This window comes from Aquila chrysaetos, chromosome 2, assembly GCF_900496995.4.
Source record: "Aquila chrysaetos chrysaetos chromosome 2, bAquChr1.4, whole genome shotgun sequence".
NCBI lineage: Eukaryota > Metazoa > Chordata > Aves > Accipitriformes > Accipitridae > Aquila > Aquila chrysaetos.
Genome location: NC_044005.1, coordinates 18,554,931 through 18,577,776, shown reverse-complemented (window position 1 = coordinate 18,577,776; position 22,846 = coordinate 18,554,931). Strand labels below are relative to the sequence as shown.

The following is a 22,846-nucleotide window of genomic DNA, read 5'->3' as shown; positions in this document are numbered from 1 at the left end:
TGTACTAACTATACAAGTTCTTGCCCACAGCTCTATTTCCCATGGTTTGGTTGAGTCCAGTCACAATGGCCTAACCACCAGGGTTTCACCCACATCATCAGAGAGCTTTTTTCAGACTTTAGTAGTTCTTATTGCTAGCAAATGCCAGCATAATGATTTTCTTGGCTTGGTTTCACCCCATTACTCCAAATAGATAGCCCTCTTGAAGGGACTGGGACAAATATGCCAAGAAGAAAGGCATTTATAGGGCCTGAATGATGAACAACTGCCTCAAACAGTACGGAAGCAATGCTGGTAGGTGCACAGAAGTACTTTGATGAGCCAACATATCTTCGGCACATGTTACACTGCTCTTTCCATCAATCCCTCCATTACCATGCTTACATGCATATATAATTATCATAACTGTGGTGGCCCATTCTGCAGGTTTGTTGTTGGAGTATGGATGCTACCATGCCTCCTACACAGAACCAGCAGCAAGCACCATTCTGGCACAGGTGATGAAATTACTTTATACCAGTGTGCCCCTACACAGCAGTGAGGATAACTTAGGTTTGATCTCCATCCTCAAAGCCCTGAAAAAGCTATGCTCTAGTTACCTGAATATTGACCTCTCTTCATTACTCCAGTGATGCTAGGCCTTGTTATTCACAGTGGCAGTAGGGCATGTTAGTACTCAGGTGAATATGAGTAAGGACTGTTCAAGGCCAGAGAACCTGACATACGTTTTACCTTCCTTTCCTGTGGGCAAAACTCCCTCCCACAGGTAGGGATGCATTGCTTAGAGCACCTTCCCCCTCTGAAGAACCTTGAAGACAACAGCTAACCATAACAACAGCCTGCTGCCTACCTCAGTCAGTGCAGGATGCACAACAGTTACCAGAAAAGTTCCTAAGCTCTGAAACACAAGTTTTTTCTTATGCCTGTTAATATTTTCTTACTGGCCTGCTTGGGCCTACTGTTTTACTTGGGATGCAAGGCAGTCCAGAGAGGCTAAGACAATTCCTCTGGGTCCCACAGTGACTCCACAGCTATATACAGAACAGAACTGGAGTTTCCTGCCTCAGCGTGGTGCAGATGAGTTATACTGCTTGCTCGCTCTTTCCATATGCTTCCTGTCAGTTTTCACACTTTCTGAGATTAGCTATATCTTAGTGAAGTCAGGGTCACTGGAAGGATTTTACAAAGAAACTCTACCACTTTATGCTCTCTCTCATATATTATATATGATCAGCTGCTCATTTGATGTACGCTGTACCTTCAGACTGAATTTTTGCTAACACCTTAGTTTGTTCCTGTAATAAAAATAGTAAATATAATAGGTTTTGTTCAAAAACATAGCCATGGTAAATGATGTAGTGATGACATATTCATAGTTAAAAATCTGAGCACATTTTTGTCCTTATTCTATCTTATCTGGTAGACCACATTAGATCACATAATTGTCTGCATGCATGCACAATGACTCAGTAGATTAACATTTTCTGAGTTCAAGTCAATGCGTGCATTCAATACCAACTTGCAGCTGATATTCTTACTCTGTTTCTATTATACCAGATGCTATCTATCTGACAGCACAGAGTGGATTTGTGAGTTGTAACAACCTGTGCAAGAAACCTACTCTAACCAGCAGAATCATCTATCAAGATGATTCACAGCAACAACACCATACCTCATTTGTCTCTCACTGGTGGCAAGAAACACTGTTCTCTTCCTCCTCCTGCGTAGACTGTTGGCATTGTAGTATCTACATCATCATACTGGCAAGAACTGTGCTGTTCCTATAGTGTTCTCTTCAAATATTAGTTAATTAATCCCCACAAACAAACATAAGATAAGCAGGTACTTATCATCCTATTAAAGAAGTGTGGAAACCCAGAGAGTTTATCTTCTCAGCACAGAACTGATCTAGGCTACTGGAAACCACGTGAAACCTCTCTTCTGCAAAGCTTTGTGACGAGAGCCCCGTGGACTAGCACGCAACCCATGTAATTCCCATGGTGTTGCGTTATGCTGTTTCACTGAGATGTCTCATGGTTTTTAGCATGCATGAATACGGCTCCAAGAATTCGCTTGCAGGGTGCACTTACTCTTTGTCATCTAGCACAGACCTGCTGTGTCTGGCAGTAACATGGGAACAATATTTTATATCATAATTTCCAAACAGCATGCCTCATTATAAATGCAGAGCTCTTTTGAAGGCAAAACAAAACATTTGGCACGAAGAATTTTTACTGACAATGTCCTTAAGGAATTAAGTCTCAAAAATCACAGCGATTCTATGCCTTTTCATTCCTGTCTGCTCAACACTTAGAAAAAGAGTCATTCTGGACACATTTCTTCAGGTTATGGGACTCAGTGATGTCTCACTGCAGCTTTACCAAATGTCAGTTATATTCTGACCTGCTGGCAGCTGGGAAGGACAACCTTCAGGTAGCATCTCTGTTCAAGTCTAACAAACGGTCCTGGCAAAGTGAGCTTCAAGTGCTGAGCTGGCCGCTGCAACTTCTAGTGTAGAGGCCATGTAGAACTGTGGGACACCACAAGAAGACTAACTAACAGCACCTTGGCTTGACTAGCTTGTGTTTTCACTGCAAAATGCAGAGTCTGCCAGCCTTGGTTGGCACCAAACCCAAACTCAAGCCTGCACCTTCACCTGTCCCTGTTAGCCAGTACTTGAACTTTCTGAACAGTCATCTTAAGAAGAAAAGCAGGCTTCTGGTCAGGCTGTGTTCTAGTTCCAGTGTCAGCTCTGCAGTGGCAATATCTCTACAGAAAATGGAGCGATTTAGCAAAAGCCAACGGAGGAGTCATTAATAAAACAAGCAACAATTTCTTGCTTCTAGACCTATGCTCCATCTTTTAAATGGACTGTACTGTAAGCAGAGTATTTATTCTACACTATCCTTGCCATTATCGACCATAAAATAGCAATTACAAGACAGTTCCTCTCTGATCATAAATACACTTTTGGATCACTTCTGAGAACTCAGCAATTCCAAAAGTGACTACTACTACTAACTATGTAAAGTACCACGCAAGACTTCAGGCTTTTTTCCAGAGGTCCTCCTAGGCTCTAGCCATAAGTTCCTGTGATAAAAGTGCAGTCTACAACTGTATTTTAGTCTAATTTTTGCTCAGCAAATGGAATTCTGGCAGGAGGCTGAGGTATGTCTGCACTGTATGAAAGAAGAGCAAAGAAAGATTCACCAGGGAAGCTAAGTCCAAGCCTGACTGGACAAGCACTGAAAGGTCAATGCATGTCAGGTTGCAGTTGCAGAGGAACTCTTGACAAGAAAATCATTAGCGAAGCTGCAGTCTTAAATTCATTAACAGTCCAGTCCCCGAGTGTTCTCGGGAATGATAGCAAAAATTTATAGTGGCTGTTCTGGCAAACTAACAGAACTGTCTGTCAGCTTGTAAAATGATCCAGGCTAAGGCCTGCATGAAAAAATCTTGCTGCATTTTTAAAAGGAAGTGCTGGTCACTCAAGGTTTCAGCCATAGCCATTCTGCTCGTCTAGATTTACATTTTACTTCAGGGCCTTCAGCTCTCAGAGATGCTGCAGCAATGTACTGCACGTTTCAGGAGCAGCTGGGAAACGTGGACCGATGACCACATTGTTAACAAAGGAAGCCAGGCATGAGGAGAGCCAGCAGCGAGGGCTGGATTCTCAAAACTGAGCTGTGGTAAGCAGGAAGGCAGGAAGCACAAATGGAAAAGGATTAAAACAGGACTCAACTTGCCTAAATTTAGAGGAAGCTAGGCTCATAGGGAATGCACTCCTTCCAGGAATATACAACCATCTTAACTGCAATTGCCTTACAGGAAGGAGGGAAGGCAGATAGTTCTACCAGTCCTGTTCCTACCCCAGCTCCAACCGTGTTATTACAACTGAACATGCCTGGAAACTGCCTCTATTTGCTATTCCCTTCCCCTCAAGGAGAGGAACCAGCTGCTTCATCTGCAGCACAAAACCATTTCTCACCTGTACCACATACATGTTGGAAGAGAAACATGGTGGGGTGGAAACATCACTTAAGTGTGACCTCCCACCAAAGGAGAGGCTGAAGGAGATTCCTCGCAGACAGAATTGACTGGAGACTACAAACTGCTAGAAGCAACTAGATGATAGAAGCTAGAAACTGCTAGAAAAACTTCCATGTCAAGAAGTTAAAGTCATATTTAACTTCATTTCAGATAAATCTGAAAAAATAATGGTGTAATTAAACATGAGGGAGATGCAGGGGAAGGGAAGTCATTTGGGCATAGCCCTCATTCTGCCTACTACAGGATTGGAAAGCACCAGCCAAACCACCATGGGGGGACTGGAAGCAGGGGGATAACACTGCAAAAGTTTTTTAACTCACCTCATGAGAGTTGGTTCCATGGGCCACTCTGGTTTTACAAACTGGGTAAATAAAAAAGAAAAAACAATGCACCACTGAAACAGGACACACAAAACTCTTATAAATCCATTGCCACCCACATGTGCAAACCCTGGAGTTCACCAGATCAAGGCATTGACTGTACCAGATACCAGTGACAGTCTCTGCTTGAACAGTGTCCTCAATCACTGCAAAGCTTGGCTTGCTCCAAGCCCTACTCTCTCAACTCCTCCCTGCAACTAAGGTGCAAGCAGAAGTCATCATTAGGACTGGACAGAGGTGCAACGCATCAGCTAAGAAGCTAGTACTAGTGCTGGTATTGCCATCCTGCCTACTCAGAGGGCAATTTCACAAGTTTGTGATTTTGCCTGAGGCTGGAGCTTCTTTAAAGGTACCACAAAACACCACTGTCCTGAAAACAAGGGAACCGGGACACAGTGGAAACCAACTTCTTTTCCTGCCTCCTACCTTTTTGGGGAAGAGCAGAAAACTGAATGGGCTGAACAGAACTAAGATACAGCATATTTTTCGCAGGCAACCATAGAGGGGGACATAAAAAGTAGAATGAGCCCTGCAGTTCTTTCTTCTTCATATTCCTTATCTGCTCTGTATACCCTGGTTCTCACCTTCATCCTAAAACTAGTAAGAGGAAAGAAACAACATGCTCCTGCTAGACGATGACTAGAGCTGATATTATTTATGTGTTAAGCAGAGGAGATGAAAACTTGCAAGCAGTGAGGGGGTGGATAGGACAAGATTTCTTTGTGGGTTGTTGGAAGAGTCAAATTGCCAGGCAAAAGGACAGGCAGCTATGAAAGGCAGATGACCTGCACTAGAGTCCAAAGTAAGTTGGTAACTTGAAATTTTGGAAAGTGGTACATGATGTCTCACAGACACATGCTCTGGAGAGCAGGAGCATTTTTAAGAAAAAAAAAAAAAAGCAAAGGAGAGAGAGGAGGCAGAAAAAGCACTCCCACAATACCATGTTATATTAATTTTTGGTGTTATTTTTTAATTTCATCATCATTTAGAGGGGTTGATTCAGGCCTTCTGAATACATGGCCTATGCTGCTGACTACTGAGCACTAGCCAGCCTGTATCGAGAGGACGATGTGCGTGGGTAAGAAAGTGGGGTCAAAGCCATTCAGTGGGCTTTAAATTACTGCTTCACAATCTAGCTTCAGGAGACCTGCCTCATATGGGAGAGCGACGGCAGGGAGGGAAAAACAAGCTTTTTCTACATGACTTTACCTCTGAACCTTACAAATGAGGCAAGCACCAAGCGAACAAACACCAACTAACCAATTCTGCTCACTTTATACTGCAAGGAATCAAATAAAGGAACGAATTAAAGCACAAGCCCCACAATGAAATTTGCTACAAAGCACAAACAGTTCATAGCAGCTGTTTGAGGTTATGGGCCCTTGCAGCCTGCTATCTATGGTAATTCTTATACTCTTTCTTCTACCCTCTAAGATAGTATTTGTAGCCTGTACCAGGGAAAGGGAGGGGTGTGTAAAAAAAGGGGGCAGTCAGCAAGGCAGTGATTTTCTCAAGAAAAATAATGAACGCAGCTGGCAGGAGAAACTTCTTGCACAAGTTCAGGGCAGGAGGCTAACTTTGCTAGAACTATTAGCATTTGCCAGGAATGCATGTTTACTGTAGCGAAGTGTTTAAAGTAAGAAACATCAATAAAAGGCGAAGTAAAAGCTGATAGGGAGGGGTTTTGTTCCACATTCCAAGTAGACTACTTCAGAGCATTTGTTTCAGGAAGGTTTTAACATCCCTGACACTTTGGCAATGAAACTCACACTCCCACAGTGTTGCCTACGTATTGGGGGGTGCATGTGCAATATTCATAACCTACTAGAAGCACTAAGGAAAAGCCCATGTACATACTGAATGGGAATGCCAGTCCATTCTTCTCTATAAGCTGCAAGGTATCTTCTCCACAGGCACTTGTCAGCTCCATAAAGGGTGGTGAACAGATCCTCTCATCTGCAAGACAAAAAAAAAGACTCAAATGGAGATGAGGGGTTTAGCTTCTCAGCTGCATCATTACCAGCTCTCTCCATACTAACTGCTTCATGATAGTCAGCTTTACTTTAACAGTTGATATTAAAGCACCGGAAAGATTATGAGCCAGGCCTGAATTTGGGTTTCTGGAAACATTACAGAAGATGAAAGGCCCAATTTTCAGATATCTAAATGGAAATATAAATCCCATATTTTCACAGACAGCAAAAATGATCACCCGCTTAGGAATATGTAGCTGCACAAGACTTAGCCAGTGAGGTGAAAACCAATTGCAACCTTAGCTCTTAACATTATGCCTTCAAGCACCATTTTCTAAAGCATTTTACAAAAAACTGAACGGTTAGCAAGTATGGCTGGAGTAGGCAGTCTCACAAAGCCATCATTACTGTAGGGCCCCTCAGGTGGCAGATTCCAGTGTGGATTTACTTCAGCCAGGGTGCCAGCCATGTAACACATCCCACTGTCTATTGGGACCTCTCTGCCATGAAAACAGTGCTCATTTGGTCTGGCAAAGCCAGTCAGAGCACTGCTGAGACACCTTGGCAAGACTGCTCAGTGGACTTTGGTTAAAGAGAAAAAACACGGGAACCAAGGTAAAATTTAACAGAGCAGGTCTGCTCCAGAGTGCTTGTGCTGACATTGTGCTTGTTCACACCGGGTTGCGGGAAGGCTGGAGTCAAAACCGAGCCCTCTTAGTGACTCAGTGGGTTGAATTGCTCTAGGATTCACATCCTGTTCACTGTAGGAGAACTTTGATTCCCCTAGGAATACAGCAGGAAACAGGGAAAGCACTGTAGGACTCGAACTACTTGAGCATAAATCTCCACCGCTCAAGAAGGCTGGGTTGCAATTTCAAGTGCAAAGAGAACACTGGCTTCAGCCACGGCTCTGGGACAGGTCGGCAGGCCCAAACACTTTCAGACAAAAGCTGTGCGCACATTGACAAAGTCAAGGCAAGAACATCACCCAAGTAAGAGCAACTATCCAACTTAACTCCTCAGTGAGCACAGTCTTAAAAGTACTGCCTCCATGGAGTTTTAGGTGTGGCCAGGTTAACTTCAGAGTCACAAATGAGTTATAACTCGAGTTAGCTGTGCAGTACTGAACTGCAATTCAGAACAGGTCTGCCAAAACTCAATTCTAAGAATTATTTCAAGAGAAACAGCGTGACACCTTCCTCCAAGAAGTAACTGGAGACCACAAATTGTGGGAGCAACTGTATCTGTCAAACTCAAGCCACAAGTTTCTATCAACCAGCAACTTGTCTTGAAAATAAGCAAAATGTGACTGTTATTACCATCCACATCTATCCCAGTGAGCACAGAGAATCCAAACAGGTGGAGGCTATGCTGCGCAGATGGTGCAGAAACTGAAAAGTACATGTAAACTAAAACCCCACCAAAACTAACTATATACTACTATGAGAGTACCATGCATCCTGAAACCACTTTATAAGCATTGTTTAGATTAATGCTTTTTAATTCATTATAAGTATACGTTTATGAAAGTTCCCTCACACAGAAGAAAAAACTGAATTACTGAAAATAACAGACATGCAAAACTCTCTCTATTTTGGTATATGTATCTCAATACATGCTTCAACGCTCCAAGAATATCTGAGAACTCTGGCCATTAGCAATACTGTTGCTACAAGAAGTATTCTGTGAAAAGAAAAGACTATTTTGCTACATCCTAAAAGGAGCAGAAAGATTGATGCTTTGAGGTCAACCTCTACAAAGCTAAACAAAACATCCCAGACTTCAAAGCTTTCAGTTCACTGCTATGAAAACAGAAAGCAGCATCCAAAAGTGACAGGTACTGTAATATTTACAAGTCTTTGCCAGAGTGAAAAGTTCCTTAGTTGGATGAATTTAAGGAATCAGATTTGGTTTACAGATACTTGGGAACAACTTTGGCTTGGCAGCTCTCCCACCCATATGCTTAATGCTCACAAATAACTTTGCCTTCAGAGTGCAGATGCAGAGGGATGTATGGTTCCATCTCACTTCCCTCCATTTCTCTCCCATGCCAACAGAAATGGGACACAGGGAGGATTCAGCATTCCTGCCAATTACATGACACTTGCATGGGGACATGAAGGAAGGGGCAAACAATAATTTCTTTGACTTTGTACTTAGGAAAGACCACCTGGATCAACAAAAAGTAGCAGAGAAGACTTAGCATCTCAAAGTGCTCCTGCTGACTTTGCACGGCAGTGGCATTTTCTCCACGAAGAATGCAATTCTAGCCCATGGAAGCCCCTAAAACAGACCACTAATTCACAGCCAGACCCGAGGACAAACAAACCCTTGCTCACCACAAGATTTCAGTATGGTCTACAGCTAGAAAGCTGCTGCTCTGAGTTTAATTGCACACACTGCAATTCTGAAGGTAGCTGTAGGTTTAAAAAAAAAGTACTCCAGCTGCTAGCAATGATCCTCTCCTTCCCAGGGTGGCAAACACATGCTGAAGCTTTCTCTCATCACCAAGCTCCTGCTACCAGAGTGACAGCAGTCTCAGCACACCCTCTCTGCACTGAGGTCCAGGACAGACCTAATTCAACGGTTGAGAGTCAATCTCAATACTGTTTTACATCAGCATAGAACTACACCATACAATCCACAAAGTGCAACAAATACATTGAACCCTCTCCTCTCTCCTGCTGAGGTAAGCTGCTTTAGCAGGTCTTAACTGAGCTGCAGTCAGGCGCTGGACCCTCGGCCACCATCACTGCTTCTTTGCAAACCAGTAGTGACCAATCACTGTGGGAAATCATTGCCGAAAAGGACAACAATAAATATACAAACAAATAAACATAACAGTCAAGAGGTGAGAATGGGTGACACGAGTCTGACCCTGCTGACCCTTCGTATTGATACTACAGCCTAACCCTTCTGTCTAAAACCAAGCAATATTCTCGTTTGCATCAGAGAGCCCCAGTGTGAGTGAAGCACTTCTATAAAAGCAGTCTGAGAACTACTAAAGTGTGAGGCCGCAGCCATGGCATGCCTACTATGGAGCTGCATTAGCCATGCACCGCTAGCAGAAGTGATTCTGTATGTGTGTCAAGACACCAAGCTGATACAACCCAGAACCCATGCAAGGAGCCGACGCTGTTGCTCTTCTACCATCAGTATTCACTCTGAGCTGTACGTTGGGGTGCTGCTGACTGGAAGAGACTTCTTCTAAAACAGCAAGTTTGGAAAACGCTCTGCCTCATCTTGCTACAAGTGCCCTTAGTTCCCAAGAGATTATTACAAATGCAATTTCTATGCTTTCCAATTTGGATCTGAAACTAAAACTCAGGCACTTCACCCCTCCCTTTGGGGTAGCTGCATTGAATCACATGATAAACAGATAACCATAAATATTAACTCTATCTTCATGTAGCCTTTACTGAACCGAAGATATCAGCAGGAAAAATCTCTCCATAAGTCAAAGGACTGCCGTGATATAAGAGGCTGTACATTTTTATAGGGCACACTTAGAAAAAGAAAGAAATACCACTCTCTAAGTGCCTAGTAGTCTCTCAGAGACCTGCCTTTGAAATACAGCCAGGACTCCAGGTGGACCATGTCAGGTCCAGAACTGCCAACTTAACAGCAACAAGGAAAGACTCTTCAGATCAGGAGAGGGTTCAGCTCTCACTTCAGACAAGTACCAAAAGTATCTGTAGCATTTTTGTTGTTAGAAATAACACATCATAATTAAATTTAAAAGTCAAAATGCTGTCACTGTGTTGCTCCCTCATCTTTGCCCTCATTTTTATTGTATGCCTTGGGACAAATTTTGTGGTGTCTGCTTTCTATATTTTCCTTAAATTATTCTCCCTTTTCTTCAAGATTATCTGATCTCATAGGGAGCTCCTTCTCTCCTCTTTTTTACTTTCTGTACTTTTTATCACCGCCATCCCCGCTTCTTCTCCTTGCCAGTCTTTTGTTTCAACTGTCATTTCTGTTCTTCCACTGCTACCTACAGTTTATCCCTCCATCACCTTTGACTGGAGATCACAGCTGGGATCATGTTCATTGCAAATGCAGGGGGAGCATTTGCAGTGGGACCTCGGAAGACATCAGGGAAGCTGGCACTAACAGGTCGCGGGGTGACAGGCAGTAATCACCTTCCTCTGCACAGCATTGGGGCAGTCAGCTCTGGTATGTCCTGCTCTGGGGTGAGCTTTGCCACAGCATTGCTCCATTCCCATGGAGCAACAACATTCTTATGAAGGTGGAAAAAATGACTGATGAAGGCCAGTTTACAGGATGAGTAACACAGCTAACCAACAAGAGAGAGGTGAAAGAGTGCTCAAACCAGGGTGTTGGTGCCAAGGGAGGGATTATTCCGGATGAAGTTCAACAATAGTGACAGGACCAATGGGATGTGAAGATGGGGAAAATGCAGACTAAATACTGGCTGGGGAAAAAAGTTTTCTGGTACAGAACTGGTGGAAATCTTTATGCTTGGGACTTGCTTTAGTAAGAGTTGTAGAGCAGTGCTCCTCTACCCAGGGCCTGTGCACCACTGGTGGCCTGCAGACAGAGTGCCAGTTACAGGATACCCAAACCCCCAACAGGAAGAAGGCACAAGAAACCCAACACTGAACACACACTCCCATTCAGCAGGCAGGCAAAATAGATCGAGGAAAAATAAGACTAATACATAGCTGGTCCCAGTTGAAGCAAACCTTCCGTGATAGTAAATGCAAACCACTGTGACAGGGCTGTCTGTACAAGGCAATCCCTGGATGGTTTTCAATGAAGGTAGATAGTCCTTGCACTATAAAAAGTTGAGAAGTACTGACACAAAGGACAGCTGTGGACCACTGTGGGGAAAAAATAAACTTAAGTACAGAAGAACCATAAAACACTTTGCTATTCAGGTTTCTTTGGTCCTTATGATTTTGGAGAGGTAAGACAACAAATAATAAATTGCAGATCCAATGCTCTGCATTCATAGATCAACAAACTGCATTTCCTTGTCTTCAGAAAAGGAGTTTAAAAAGAGAGTTCATGGTCATCTGTGAGGATAGCTCAAAACCTGTGGCTTGAGCCAAAAATAAAAAGCTGCTTCTAAAAAGTGCTGGTCTCTGCTGTAAACACCCTTGAGATAAGGAGAAAAATATCCATGTCAAAATCAGGACTGGCTCAGGTCAGTCATCATCCAGCACTCATGGAACAAATGTTAAGCCTTAAGCTATCTGAAAGACTTACAGCAGACCATATCAAACTCTAAACTTCCTACTTTGTTGAGAAAAGCCACTCTCTAACAGAATAGTTGGCTCTGTGATTTGAAAATGCTTAAACCTCTTTAAAAATAAATATATTTTCAGTAAACTGTGCTTCACTAGCTTCCACCAGCTTGCATTGCTGCACTTTGCTCCTGGGGGGATAGAGAGGATGCACAGCCAGGGCAATGTCTTTTTCTCCTAATACAATAAGCAGAGGAAATCTGAACTTCCAGCTCACCCCTGCCTCCTAAGTTCATTTACAACCAAAAAAAATGACCAACCACACAGAGAAGCTGGCAGGTTCTTTTTTTAGCATGCAGCTGAACCTGACCTTGAAGGTATCTTAATTTAAATCACTACGTGACTGGAGTTTTTTGCCCTTCAGAATCTCTTTAATCACAGTAAACTTACCATAGCTTTGGACTGTCACTTCTGCTAAGGTCAAAAGTTGGTACGTCAAGGAGTCAGCCAAGCTAAGTCAACCCACAACTTCACAGCAGCCCAGTCTCTATCATCTGGAAGAACCCCTTCCTCACTTGTTTCTCTAGTAGATAATTTTTCAGTTGAAGCTTCATAAACCCCACAACTTTATTCATAAAACCCACAACTTTACAGAGTGTTCAGTCATGTTTATTTTAGCACTTCTGAGCTGTATTAAAAATACTCTCAAGTTGTTTTGCCTTCCCCTCAGACGTATGTGTGCATGAGGAATATTGGCAGAGCAGATTCTAGTTCAAACGTATGTCAATCTCTACTCATCACTGAAAAATCAACCCATATCTGAATACCCTTGTGTTTGCATCTTACTCAAGTCTGTGGGGGGAAAATTCCAGTTCTCATGATAAAGCAGCTGTATTTGGGGAACATTTGGCAGCACGTTCCAAAGACACAAGAGGGCAGAGCAGACTCAGCTTTGAGGGCACAATTTTAACCTTACCCTAGCTTGACATACAATGAATTGTGCGCTGAATATCTATGTTAAATGGAACATCTGCAGGGCAGCAGCCTTCATGTCCAATAAAGTAGTGATTTTGAAGCATCTGGGCAGTGAGTGAGGAAATCTCACAACTGAATATAAATAAGAATCTATTCAAAAATTCCTAATAACTTGCCATCTCCATGCAATTTAGGAGTGCTAATTATGGTTTTTGAACATGATGAAATCAACTTAGATTGAAGAGTAATGATAAAAGATAAAGAAGAAACAAAGGCGAAAGTCAAAGTAAAGCCAACCTGACGGGAGTTTTTTCTCCCAGCTGAACTCTTCTTCAGAGACAACCATTTCACAAAGCTATGGTCTGTACAGGATCCTCCCTTACCTTTTAGATCTAGACTTTCATCTTATGCCCACCTTCTGCAGTGAGCAGGATGCTCCTTTCTGATTCCCAAGAAAGGAATTCACCTCATCTCTTGGGTGCTCAGGCTGAAAGAGGCAGGTTTTACAAACAAGCATTCAGCTTACTCGTGGTGATGGAGCCTCATGGCTACCTGGCAGTAGAGGAATACAGCTACAGACATGCCTTCAGTTAAAATAGACCTGTGGTGAAACACATTCATTGATACAGCCTGATAAAGTGAGCTCATGGAAGTTAAGAGGTGAAAGATTATCTCATTCAGGAGACAGAGTAAAGGCTGGGAGATGTGTGTTCACCATCAAACAGCCTCATTTTTCAGTAGGTAGGAGCAGTTACCCACCACCTTACAAATGCAAGGGACAGGAAACTTTGCAGTTGAATTTTAAAAAAAAAAAACAAGCACAACTCTACCACCCCCACCCCCAGTTATTAAAACACATGACTTCAGCAGTTTGAAAAATGCAGCATTTTGGCTATGTTTATACCCTTACTGTACACAAAAACTAAAGCCTACTTCCTGCAGTTCAACAGGATTACCCAAGAGACTGGACTATCTACCAACTTCGATTCATCCTCCTCCGCTGTCTTTCAGGTTTCCCAGCAGCATCACATGCAAAGGCTCTTAAGGAGGCACTCTGGCATGCCTGACCACAGAAAAAGGAGGCAAATGGACAAACTTTCCAGGAGAAGGAAATAAACCTTCTGGTGCTTCTTAGACTCTGTGTAAAGAAGAATGTTAGGCAAAACTCTCTGATAAGTAATGATGAAGGGTGGGGGTAACCTGCTAGAATGTTTTTTGTTGAAACGGTAACATTTACGTTACTGAAACTGTACCAGAACTTGGGGAATCATTTTATAGGCTGGAGTGTATCCAACATGACAGGAAGAAAGTAAGCAATTTTCCTCATCAAGGAAAAAAATGAAAGGGATTGTTTGGCAAGCTCAGAAAAGACTTTATCTGCATTTTTAACCCAATAATGTTCTACTCAGGACCCTAGCATTGAAAGTATTGATATCTCTGAAACCACAAAGGCATTTCCAGAAGAGAGACAATGCAAAATCTGCTCTGTGTGTCTGCTCTATGTTAAAATGCAAACATCAGGTTCAGCGTGAATACCCAAACCCTGATTAAAGCCAACTCAACTGTCTCTAAACAGTAATTTGTTTCTGCTGTTTCCTATGCTTACCCATATATGTTGGATATAGGAATGATAGTCAGAATTGCCATTCTGAAGCAACATAAGTCTCTGATTTTAGTACTCTTACCAACACGGACTATCCTAGTACACAGAATGACAAATGAGTCTCGGAACCAAGAACCAGTGTCCAAATATGACTCCTTCCTCTGAAATACATCTAATGGTCCAAATGCAGCTTATTTCATGTTTCCTCTCTCAAATACCGAGCTAAGAAACTACTTAGACTAGTACAAAACAACTTCCAAACTAAATTCCCATCTGCAAACTACACACTTCCAGGACAGGAGCCAGTGGGATGCTGGTTTGCATCTCCCTGGCCTAGATGGTGGGTGAAAGCAACAGCACTTCCCTGTATAAACACATACAGCTTGAAAATGGCCAAGGAGCACCAGATTTGGTGCAATTATATTGTTATACACTATGTGTTGGAGCTTGAAGGAAAGGTGTGAGCACCAGGGCCCTCATGTCCTTGAGCAGATAATGTAGCACCAAGGTTCCTCATAACCAACTGATGCACATGAGACATTCACAGCAGAGCACCAGTTTGCTCCATGCAGCGGGATGCCAATCATACCCAGGAATCCAAGGTGAGCCTTGAAGGCCTAATGCTGAACTCCTTACTGATTTTATATGCACATAACTCTACTGACTTAAGTGAGTTACTTCCCCTCAGTTGAAGAATCAGTCTCTCCATGTCTTACACAGAGTACATTGTCTAATAAAAAAGAAAAACACCAGTGAGTATATTTATAGCAGGGGGCATGATGACAGACATGACACAGGCAGCTTTTTCTTGTCCATGACAGAGTTCATTTGCAGACATTTGAGTACCCAGAAGAGTAGTCTACCGAAGCTCTTTATAGCTCTAATCTAAGAGGGTTGATGGCCCTTAACCAGATCAGTTTAATGAGCTTTTGGAAGCTAAATCCTGGGAGAGACTACACAATACATGGCCTACGCTTTCAGTAAATACCACTTCCAATCTATACATGCTGGGTCAGAGGCAAAGCAGCAGCCCACAAGGAGTGAGAAATAGTGGCAAAACTCCCTCTGAGGTAGAGAGGCATCTCAGGGACATGCTGGAAGGGACTCCGACAGTATCAGCCAATGCCCAGATAAAGCCTTCACAGTACAGCAAGACTCCTGCAGCAGCTGTGCCCCAGCTCGAGTCAGGGAGGAACAGGGCTTTAGGCTCCTGTTCCAGACTGTGCCACCAATAACAGGGGAAATGTGAGTTAACTACCTGCCTTTTATTACTTTACCAACCCACGTGTATGTGAACACAAACTGAAGTGCAAGAGATTACATGTAGATCTATAAAACAGAGAAAGATCATGGGATAACACTGAATAAATAAATAGGAGAGGCATATCACTGCCACTGCACTGCTGAGCAGGGCTGACAGCAAGTCTTGTGGCTGAGCATCTCTAGTCAGCTATGTTGTGGGTCCACCTCTGTACTGTGAGGTCAAAAGCATTTTCCAGAGACTTGGTGGCCGTTGGTTTTATTATGTAAAGCAGCTTCCCAGGACACAACTATACAATAGCAATGCATTTGTTACTGCATCAGGGATGAAACATAAAAACATGGTATTCCAATAACAACAGTGGAACGAACTGTTTAGTCTGAAACAAATATATGTTTAAACAAGGACAGAGAAACCTAAGCAGAGACTTAAATAACTTAAATATGCAAATGATCATCGGTCCCAAGTTTACATGTAACATGTGGGAAACAAGAAGGTAATGCCCTACCCTAACACTGTCATTGCACAGGTTAGCAAACTTCTTTAACATACAGGGGACTTTTACCTTCTACACTGCTCATCGTTCAGAGCTTGCACTTTGTGGTGTGGAAGGAACAACACCAAATGAACAAGTTTTTTTATTAAGAAACATTTTGTATTTTCAGATGAAAAGCTTAAGGAAGACCTCTAGACAATCCTGAAACACTTAGGAAAAATGTAACTGTCAAACACTGGTTCTGGCTTTGAAGGATTCTGCTCTGCACTTCTTTGCGACGGCTTAACTGGAACATGGTGCACCAACCAAGGCTGCTCCCTACTACAGGGACTGGTGTGATTTGATGATTTTTCCGCAGTGGGGTTGATAGGGCTTACTCTGAAACCAACGAGAAGAAATAACTTCTGAAACAAACAAGCTGCGTGTATTTTAAACACCAGAAAGAAAAAAAGCAAAGACCCATCTATGTGGGAAGGCTTTGTTGGTGTATCTTTTTCTGTTATTTTAGTACAACTGCAGCAAAGGAATGCACACGCCCCACTTTGTTTACATTGGATTAGTTTCTTCCGTTAAAACGTCTTCAGACAGCCCTGTACATTTTTTTTCCTAAACAACTGCAAAACACTCTGGGTAGATGCTGCAGGGAACAGCATTCCCACACTGGATCCCAGGCGATCAAAACGCTGTGCAACACCTGTGAGAAGCTATTGGGAGGCAAGGACCAGCAGTCCTTACCTGCTACCCTGAAGCCGTGTTGTTTTAGGGAGCTGACACTACTTCCACACTGCTAACGTGCTGCAAGGAGGAAATTCTGTGCACCAGGATTCTGGCTGGCACCATGATGAAAAGGCAGTGGCCACTGAATTGGAAGGGGCATATGTCCAAGCTTGCTATTTCTGTGGATGTCATCTGCTAAGATGGCAACCCTCTAGCAGCATCCAGAACAAAGTGGTTTCTACTTCTATTTTCTCTTGCACTGTGAGGCTGGGTCTTTGGCACCATCTTTGGTGCAATCGATGCCTGAGTCCCTGGTTTGATGCTAGACATGTCAAGCAGCTACCAGCAGCCAAAAGCCTCTTATTCCCTGAAAACATCAATGCTTCAAAGCAGCAAGTCCAGCATCTGATCTCCTCCAATAACACTTGGGCAGGAGGGAGACAGCAATAAAAAGGCACCAGTACGAAGGACAACTCCACCAGAGCAGAGTCCCTGATTGACGTGCCAGCACACATGGCAGCACCAGGAGCCAGGCGTCCCGTGACAGCAGCCTCCTGAGTGCGGCTGTAAGCTCCCAGAAGCTGTGTGCCAATGGATAACCGTGACAGAAGGGGGAATTCATCTCACCTAACTCCAGCCAACTTGCCTATGCGAGCTGTCTGTGTAACAGCGTAGACAGTGGAAAGAGGCACATTTGGATGGTGATTTACCTTATCTATTCTATAGCTTAAGATTAATCACTTCTGGACATACCTAACTCCACTCACTGACTGCAGAGAAACGTAGGCTCCTAGTACTGAATACACATGCAACTTTTAGCTAGATAGTGTCAGGTGCTATGAACTGCCCTTTGCTGCCAGACAGTTACCTTCACAAGAACTGTTGCTGCAAAGTAATCTTCCTGTTTTCCTGAAACGTGCATTCCCATCTTGCAGGGAAAAATGCTGACCTGTATAGTCTGAATACACAAAGAAATACATATAATTTCCTGGCTTCAGTTACTACACTGACTCCTAATACATTAACCTGCTACCACCTCCAGTCAAAGAAGCACGACAGCAAGGGTGGAAGAGAGGTCTACATGCAGAAGCTCCCTGAAGGAAAGCCCAGGACGGAAAGAGAGCTTGTGGCTGACTTCCTCAGTTTATATCTAGCAACACTGGCCAGGAAAAATAGTCTCCTGAATCATATTCTCCACTTTGGCAAAGATTAGCTCCCAAATAAACTTACTAGTATAATGTTATTTGTTTAAAAGGGAGTGCAAATATTACCCTGGTCCACCTGACTGTAGGTATGTCTCTGGTTTTGTCTTGGGCTCCTCAGCACAGACTTGCTGCTGCTTATTGAATCTTTGGCTTGTAAAATCGTATTAGCTGTGGATTACACCTCCTGCTCTTGCCTAACTGATTGGTATGGACTCATGCAGTGAGGGCAATCTTTTCTCTGTGGATCTCTTTGTACTGCATTGGGCTGGAGGAGTTGTGCTGGCCTCTCCCAAGTAGTTCCCATCTGCTGACACAAGGACCAAAAGTATGGAGGTATACTTCTTTTCTTTTTTCATTGGTTTATCCATTTAAGACTTGATATAATAGCTGTCTCTGTGATGCCTAAAAACTGATTAGTCAGGATTTAAGGTGCATAGGAGGTGCTTTCCCTGAAAATTAAAACATTCTAAAAATTGCTATACTTTCTCCATACAATGGCCACGTCTTTATTTTTCTCTTCTTTATCCCCTCCCTTTTATGAATGCAGCAAAACATTCACTGTCTAGGCCCCCTCATCCTGGGGGTCCTTTAGGTAAAGGACTGCCCCCGGGTCTTCTCACACATTGCTGGTTGCCCTTTTTGCCCACCCCAGAGTCCCACCTACTTTTCTAACTGATGACTCAGCCCTGTCGCCATCTCTGACCTTCCCCTTCCCACCTACACTGCCATCTTGTCAAAAGCTTTCTCAAGGATAAACTCCTTCCGTAACATTTCTAAAACCAGGTCCTTCCTCAAGCCCCCTTTGCCAAAACTCAAGCTTATACAATCACTTTTTTCCTTTCCCTGGGTGGCTGGATCCTTTTTACATCTCTCCTCGTTAATCTACCTAACAAATTGAAAGTTGTAAATAAATGCCTTACATTTAATTGTCTTCTCAATTAAGCATATATGAAAAAGCCAAGTAATACCTCAAGAGGAAGAAGCCTCAAGTATCATGAAGGAATCGAAGAAAACTGAGCTACACCATAGCTGCAGACTGGATCATTAAGACAACAGGCGCTGAGTGGGTGCAGGGAGCTGCATAGAAAGCCCCTTGAACTCCTGGTCAACTGTCCACAATTCCCCAGACGTACTGCACCTACGCCAAGAAATACAGAGAACGCAGACTCCTAGAAGGCCAGACTATATCATAACCTCCCCTTAGCTACTCGGCACAAAGCAGGCTGGGAGCCCTATGAGTTTGTAATGAAATAACAAAGGTTTCCCCTTTCACAACAGCCAGTGACAGGATGCATAACAGTAGCTGAGAGATGGACCCTCTGGAAGATGCCTTGAGCTACACAGACACATCCATTTAGAAAACACCACCATACTTTGCAGCTCAGAGTATCTGATCAGCGAAGAGGAAAGTTTCCCTTCTGTTCAGTGTCAATTCCCAGTTTTCACCAGATTCTTTCCCAAAGGAAAAGGAACATCCCATGTCTTCACTTTGAGAAGTAAATAGCTGCAAAGACTTAAGAGTACTTCATTCGCACCTGCTGACTATCTTCCAACCCACTTTTTGGTGGGTGACAATGCTGCAAAGGTTGTGTTGAAATCCTATGCTCTACATATGATACGTCCTGCACAAAAGAATTTAGAAGTTACTAACAGGATAAGTAAAATCACAGGCTAAACTCTATTCTTAATTATGTTGTAATCAAAGCAGCATTAAAGACTACCCAGTCAGAAGAATGCTGGGTTCATACCATACCAGTTGTAGGATCTGAACTCTGCTGTGTAGGTGGATTACTAAGTTATGGAAAGAGCTAAATTCTTGGCTAATTTTCAAGGAGAGAAACATTGCTAAGCTCAACAAGCTAGACAGCTCTCAGCATGACCCATCATGGTTTGTATAAAACATCTTTGATTTAGTAGACATGCTATTTCCTTTTCGTCTGATCTATTTAATGACCTTTTTCCAGGCTTCAGGAATCTGGGTACTCATTTTCTTTTTGATAGGCTGAAAATGCTGTAACAAAGTCAGGGCAACAGAAGACGTTCAGAGACATAGCATTTCCAAAATGAGGACCGTATCCGTAGGTCTGGGAAAGCTAAATACTTCAAGGGCAATTGGTAGATTTCTGAGACATGTGGTCATGTCTTTCAGTCAAAACTTTACTAATCTACTTCCTAGTAGATGAAAAGAATTAGCTTTTATTTGCAACAATTAAAAAACCCCCACAGAATAAATACTAAGATTAAACTTTTCAACTAGCTAAAGTGCACATGAAAGAATGCTCATAGAAAATCCAGGCTTCTGTCACTGATGTACACTTTTTCAAATACACAGTTTCACATGCATCAAAGATTCTTCCAGCATCCCTGGTCTATCCAATGGGGGTTTCATTTTACTGCCAGGGAAGCTGAAGCAGACCCTCAGTGAACTGACCAAAGAAACGATGGGTTTCAGCAGCAGGCTCCAGCTCAGGATGTACTGGCAATTCTCCCAAGCTCTCATACACCACTGCTCATTTGGAAATCTTTCCCTTTTTACAAAGGTAATGCTCGTCACCACTCCATTTTACAGACAGCGAAAACAAGAGATAAAATCCTAGAAGGACTTCCCAAGAGACAGCCTGTTGGCAGGGGCGGAACACGTCATCTTTTGTGCCTCACTCCATGTGAACCAAGAACTTACCAGTTCCTGGGTCTGTCCCAAGTCACTAGCCACTCACAATGCAACAGCTGAATGATGTTTGTTGAGGCATTTAAATATGGAGAAAGGAAACAAGTATTGAAGTAAAAAGGCGCAGTGGAAAAGGTTATAAAACTATGACCAGCACATACAGTATGAGCACTTTAGTTTATTCCAAGAATGCAGAACACGATCCCAAGTAACGCTAGGATTTGCAAAGATACATTACACAGACACGTAGCCCAAGCTTTATGTGAGATTTCCTCATGTGTCTGGAAGCTCAAATCCTTGTCCATTTGTTTGGTTTTAACTTTATATTCTTGTATTGCTGTGATTACTAGAGACTGCCTTTTTGGCCTTTGTACCCACGGATGATTTCATGTAATTGTAACTGTGCCACCAGCACTGCGTAGGTATCCAAACATGCTCGGTTCTGTAGAGCCTCTCAAACACAATGGTCTGCATGTCAGCACTCAAAGCACTTCAGAAACAAGCAGGACACGTGCTGTACAAACATATCAGTTTTCTAGGGTGGGGAAGCTGCTCTTCCTGACTTGAACTCATATTTGGAGAAGATGAGATTATGCAAACACAGGACTTCTGAGACCATGGATTTGCCCTGACAAGAACATTTTAGCTTTCCTTCCTCTTCCCTAAGGCCAGCACTTGCACCATTTGTTAGCAGAAACCCAAGAACCACGTGTTAAGCAGCAAAGCTGAGTACATGCAGCTTTTCTAGGTAATTTCTTCATGTCGCCAGAGAAAAGAGCAACAGAAGACATTAGGCCACTGCAGACAGGGTGCTGTAAAATTCAGCCCTGTGCTAAAAAGCAGGAGTGATGTACCTTCTGTCTCATGGGGAACAGCCTTCAAAACCTGACCTCAACAGCTTCTGTCTGAGATACAACACGGAGGAGAATGCTACTGCTTCGCAATGCTGCTGAATTCAGATCAGCAAGATGGGGAAAGGACTTGGGAAGGAATGCTGTGTATGTCAAACAAGGATGTGCTAGCACCCTACCAGGACACCAAGCCCGGCAGTACCAGCATTTATTTTGTTCCAGTAAGTCTAACTATCAGTCACATTTATGCACCAACTGCAGCAGCCAAATGCTGTCGTTCGACATACAAGACTTGTAACAGGCAATTCCAGAAACTCATTCATCCCATGCCAAAATACAACGCACTGCCAGTTACAGAGGGGGACTGTCACTCCAAGAGTAGGGACGATATTTTATTTCAAAAAATGTACCAGGAGTCAGAGGCAACACAGGACCTGAAAACAGGCAGGAATGTACCATGGCTCAGTCTGACAACACACTTGTCCTTGGGAAACCCTTAGTTTTAGCAGAACAAGAGGAGGAAATGCCCTGAGCACTCCTTGCAACGTCTCCACAGGAAGCGGAATTGATTGTACTGTTGAACTGAGAAAGTGGGGGGGAATCTCTGTTCAGAACTAAAGAATCACAGCAGGTGCCAGTATTTTCCAGTCTTCAGGCATGCAACATCAACATTTCAAGCTTCTTGTCAAGTGTTTAACAATAGTCTCTTTAGGTTCCTTAGGAATTTTCTGCACAGCATATAGCAGAGTACAAAGGCAGGAAACCGTTGGGAGATTTGGTGCTTTACTAAAAGGGGAAGCAGAGAACGTGCCAAGTTTCTTGTGAAAAGATGATGATCGCACATTGGGTAATGCTGCAAAGGGCGGCTGCGATCCTGACGGTGGTTAGGCTATCACAGCTTTTGAAAGTGCCAGGGAGCCACAACCAAGACAACAGGGTACCAGCAAAGAGCACGTGGCAGTAAGCCTACCTCGCTCATGTAAAAACCTGTCACTACTGCTATTTGATTTCGAAGACCACTTTCATACCAATACACAGAGGAGGGAGGCATCCTGTGTGCTTTGTTCATCTGAGAGCAATAGTTCAGGCTTCCAGGTAGGAACAGGCAGTTGTGAACAGAGAGAAGACAAAAGTTTAACAGGACTCATACCCTGCTGCTCCTCCTAAATGAGAAATCAGGGATATGATCTTGGTTCAGAGCACTTAATACAGTCATTACTGGACTTCTGGAGCTGCACCAACTAAATGCACCCTGTAGAACTAAACTCTTTTATTTCCTTCTGTTAGCCCTGTTTGGGGCACAAGGACAGAGACTTTACAGTACAGCAGACTCACAGAAGGTAAATATTAGCTCCAGGACTGACCGATGAGGAAACCACAAAACCAGAAAGGCCCCTTCCTTCCCAACAAGCCCCCATTGTTCACCTGCATTTTTCTGGTGTGAGGCTGGGGAAGAA

The 22,846-nt window shown here is 43.2% G+C and overlaps 1 protein-coding gene across 4 annotated transcripts in view; it reads right to left on the bottom strand.

Moving 5' to 3' along the window:
* ITPK1 (inositol-tetrakisphosphate 1-kinase) overlaps nt 1-22,846 on the bottom strand; it is a 157,911-nt gene that overhangs the window by 17,301 nt on the left and 117,764 nt on the right. For all 4 annotated transcript variants that reach the window (XM_030033605.2, XM_041122042.1, XM_041122040.1 and 1 more), the window contains 2 exons: nt 6,288-6,386; nt 4,371-4,411 (listed from right to left, as the gene is read on the bottom strand). In XM_030033605.2, the coding sequence (XP_029889465.1) occupies nt 4,371-4,411; nt 6,288-6,386 (140 nt within the window). The remainder of the gene's footprint in view (nt 1-4,370; nt 4,412-6,287; nt 6,387-22,846) is intronic.